This window comes from Hippichthys cyanospilos, chromosome 3 (genome assembly GCF_059441005.1).
Source record: "Hippichthys cyanospilos isolate Australia breed blue-spotted pipefish chromosome 3, RoL_Hcya_1.0, whole genome shotgun sequence".
Lineage (NCBI taxonomy): Eukaryota > Metazoa > Chordata > Actinopteri > Syngnathiformes > Syngnathidae > Hippichthys > Hippichthys cyanospilos.
The window spans coordinates 11437501-11441983 of NC_142371.1; the positions used below are offsets into that span (position 1 = coordinate 11437501).

The window sequence follows — 4483 nt, forward strand, 5'->3', positions numbered from 1 at the left end:
AGGAAACGATTGTGCGAGATGCCTCCATGCAAATTCAGCAGCGTGTCACTCTCTGAATTGACTAGCTTTTAGGAAGGATATGCTTGATGGCTATTTTTGCAAATCCAATGACATGTGTCATTCAATTTAGACGTGCCCACATGTAGAGAAAGTAGATTATGATCTGTTTGCGTTTTGATACGGTTTAATACTTACGTGCTCGTACTAGATCATTAGAATATAGTTTAATCTAGGTTTAGGATGAAAACAGATTCCTTGCCTAATTGGATATAAAGGTATTTGGCTCATCACATCCATGTAAGCGTCTTTCAAGATGAGTCCGTGGATTTCTCTAATCACCTCAAAAGTGGCTTTGAGTGACCGTGGTGTGGTTGTGCGTTTTGCGCACATCTTCCCTGTGATGCACACACCTTTGCGGAGCAATACACCACGCAAAGTTTATCATCGGGATTATCAAATAAACATGCACCATTTGATTTGTCTCATTAGGGATGCTGTGCAGTATCACAGAAGAGGGAGAAAGACGGAAGCAGCAGGCGGCCAGACCGAATGGCTTCTCCGGTGCTGCCGTTAACAAGGGATGGTGATAAGCAGCCACATTCGCCCGCCGTCCTTGAACGCCTCTCTGCTGTGTTTCATGGCCACAAGCAGAGCGAATTAACAGGAGGGGTGTCCCTTGGGGATGCCGGCTATAACCCGGCCCGGAGCCGCCATGAGCGGTGTCATTCAGCTGCGAGGCGCTCTGAGGTCAAACTGCGACCCCTTGGCGAGGAGAAACTGCGTGTCTGCTGTGATGAGGAATTGGAGACATCGTTCACCTACATAGATGAGAATGTCAACCTGGCGATAGGCAGCCCAGAGACCAGTTGTAAAAGCTCTCACAGAACCGGCCGCAACTGCGAGCCGTGCTCAGAGACGTTACCAGAATTCTCTTTCATGTCCGAGGACGACCTGTCCTTTGGGGACGCCACGGGCTCCTCAGTGGACTACTGGTTTATAGGTGCGGTCACATTTTTGGTGAGCGGCATCTCCTTGGTGGTCATCTCCTACGCTGTGCCCCGGGATGTGGTTGTGGACAGGGACAGCGTCTCAGCTAGGGAGATGGAGCGCATGGAACTGGAGAGCGCACGCATTGGAGCTCACCTGGACCGGTGCGTCATAGCAGGATTGTGCTTGTTGACTCTGGGCGGGGTTGTGCTTTCCACTCTGCTCATGATTTCTATGTGGAAAGGAGAGATGTACAGAAGGAAAGTCATTGCTTACTCCAAACGTTCCGCCAAACTGTATGGTTCCATTAGCCTGAAAACTAAATCTAGTCCCAGTCACTCCTCTGCACACTTGTCCCTGGAAGATATAGTAGAAAGTTTGAACTAAGTGATGTTTTGGGTGAAATGATGAGCCTCACACAACCATTTGTCACCACCACTATTCACTTGTGCGCATTGGACATGCCAAATTCGCAACATGTTCATCAATGCTGTCCACTCTCAGAAAAAAAGGGCACTTCTATGCCTCACTTGTCTCCGCCCGCGGGGAGATGGAGCCTACCCTAGCTGAATTGAGATAGGAGGTGGTGTCCACCCTGGACTGGTTATCTATCAGAATATTTATAGACCTCGAATAAAAAGACAGAAGTTCTAGAAGGTTAAGAGAAGAAAAGGTTCCAGTCCTGTGCGTCTTAATAAGTAATGCTTAGAATAAGAAGACCTAGAAGTTCGAGAAGGTTAAGACAAGAAAGTGTTCCAGTCCTGTGCATCATGTGCTGTTTGAATTACATTCAAAGTAATTAAACTTTGGATAAAACACACTAGGGACAAGCAAGTGCTGATAATACCTACCGGCTGATAGATGTCCGTATTTCAAAGTACTGTATTGGTACATGTTACGGTGGTTGATACTGGTAGCCATTTTATAATTTGGAACTAAAGGACAAATAAAATGCAATTTCTATCAGTGTATATTTTTGAAATTAGTTGTGAAATGGGCCAACTTGCAGATGGTAAGTGGATTGGTTGTGGAAAAAAAAGTGCAACGAGGTACTGGTATCGGTCTGAAAAAAAGAGGTATTAAAAACATCCCCGATTTGTACTGTTAGCGCCAATAGCATTTCTACAAAGACACAGTATACCAATAGGATGCATAAAACAGTGACAGTAAAATTGCAAACATGTTGTTGCAAAACATACTTTTAATAATGTCTTATGTACATCAATTTCAACACTGCTTGTCCTAATAGAAGTGTGGTGCTGATGCCTATCACCCAGCTTATTTTGGACAAGAGGCAGGGTGTACCCAGCACAGATCGCTAGTCCATTGAAGGGTATGATAGATAGATAGATGGATGGATAGAGGGATGGACGGACGGATGGGTGCGGGAGTAGACAATTTTGAGTCATCAGATAACCTAATACGTATTGTATCCAAAAAAGTTTAAAAGAAGCACAGAAAGCATAAGAAAACTCCACACCAACCATCTCTGGTTTCCTGTGAGAGATGAGATTCAAACTGAGAAATTCAGTTTAATTCAATTTAAAGCATTACTAACAGGTTAATGGTGTCATTTAAAATCCAATGTGCTGTTATGTAAACTTATGAACCTACATGTAACATCACAGCACACAAACTATTTAAAAATATGATTTTTAACCATAAGGATAAGAATTTTGCAGCTTATTTACTGCATTTGCTTGGCACCTTATTCTATTTCTTACAGAGCAGGTACTGAATTTAGGGTAACTGGGGTATGTGTTTTATTTAATGTTCCCATACAAATTATTGCGATAATGTAGCATCTTGATGTTCCAAAAAAATTGTTACATAATATGTAACTCATATATATACTGCATACATACATACTGCAAAACCACTATACAGCTACCTTTGACGACACTTTTTAGCTTGGAAATAAAAACTCCAAAAACCTAGCCTTATGTGATAAAGGATAAGTGGCTTTCGAAAACGGATGGATGGGTGCACAAATAGGGAGTCCTAGTATGTCCTTATTTCTGACAGTGGACAAATTTGAGAAAGGAACGTGTTCAAGTCAACTACCACACTGTGCCTAATTGAGGCACAGTGTCTGACAAGGCAGATGCTGATATTTGATAATGTATGGGAAATAATTTTGTTGTATTACACTGCTCATAAATAACACACACTGACACCCAGGCTTACAGTGTTAGTGAAGCGCATGCTAGCAATATTGTCACAGACACTATGACTTTTGGTCCACTGGAAATCTTGGAGAGCTTCTGTTTGTTATTAAGGCCATTCATTTTTAATGTGAAAGTTCTGAACCACAAAATCATGCACAGAGACATTTCGGGAAGTAGCCAGTCCCCAGAGTGGACGTGAGTTGGGCTTCTAAGAGGTCCACTCTGTGGGATATTCTGCTCAGTGGTCTGCACGGTAATATCCAGTGACAAGTCCCTCTCTGGTGCAGTGCTGAGGTAAGCCAGTAAGCCCAGCTTTGTGCATCTGAGCCAAAGCTCCAAGTCGCTTTGACTGAAATCAGCAATTTGACTGCATTCGACAGTCCTGCCATGCATGGTGCACACTCTGCTGCGTCTTGATCATGTGAGCTTCTATTTACAATCAAGCGCCATCTGGATAGTACATCATTGTCTTCATCACTGCAAAGCTGCAGCACAATGTTAACAGAATGTTCAATTAGGTGCTGAATGATAACAGGCAAAGTAGAATTTGAAAGCATTTTTCCTATTGGAATCTCTCATCCCTCTTGGATGGAGGTTTTAGCAAAAGTCACTCACATCCACTCTAGTTTCTTTTTTTTCTCCCTTTTTTTATATACTGTTTAATTATTTTGGTTTATGACTGGCATTGAATGGTTTTGGGAATTGTTCATTAATAACAAAAAAATGAGTCAGCTGAATTATGTGTTTGTTGACAATATGAACATAAAAAAAAACATTTAAAATGAAAATGGATATACTGTGTCTAAACACGCAGTTATCTGATAAAGATTCCAAGGAACACAAATGATTTTGCTCACATGAAAAACATGGCACTCACTCACCCACCCACTCAGATTGAAATGAACATTTAATGTCAACGTTTGTATTCAATTTTCAGATTGTAGTTTAACGGTACACACTCAATCCATGTTTTGCCTTTTGATGCTGCTGAAATGATTGCAGAAAATAAAGAATCTCACAAGATGCCTCCATTTGTGTGCATGTGTGTGTGTCTATTTATCTGTGCGTGTGTGTTTGTGTGCATACGCCATTAGGCTCATCAATCATATATGGACACTCAAGTCCTTTCTCAATTCATATATGAAGAGAAAATGTGTGCCGCGCTTCGAATCCTAAGAGTGCCATTCTGCCACCTGAATTGCTGTGGTTCAATATTGTCATAGATAATATTGATTGTGTACCGTGACATTTATTCTAAAATGATAAGGGTCAGTCTCTATTAACGAAACAGAAGTAGGCCATTTAATCTGTATCTTTTATTCTCCAAA

General features: G+C 41.7%; 1 protein-coding gene across 1 annotated transcript in view; it reads left to right on the plus strand.

The window, feature by feature from the left end:
• tmem74 (transmembrane protein 74) overlaps window positions 1–4178 on the plus strand; it is a 4364-nt gene extending 186 nt beyond the window's left edge. The window contains exon 2 of the mRNA XM_088409392.1: window positions 490–4178. Within this exon, the coding sequence (XP_088265518.1) occupies window positions 550–1374 (825 nt within the window). The 5' untranslated portion in view covers window positions 490–549 and the 3' untranslated portion in view covers window positions 1375–4178. The remainder of the gene's footprint in view (window positions 1–489) is intronic.
• The last annotated feature ends 305 nt before the right edge of the window (window positions 4179–4483 follow it).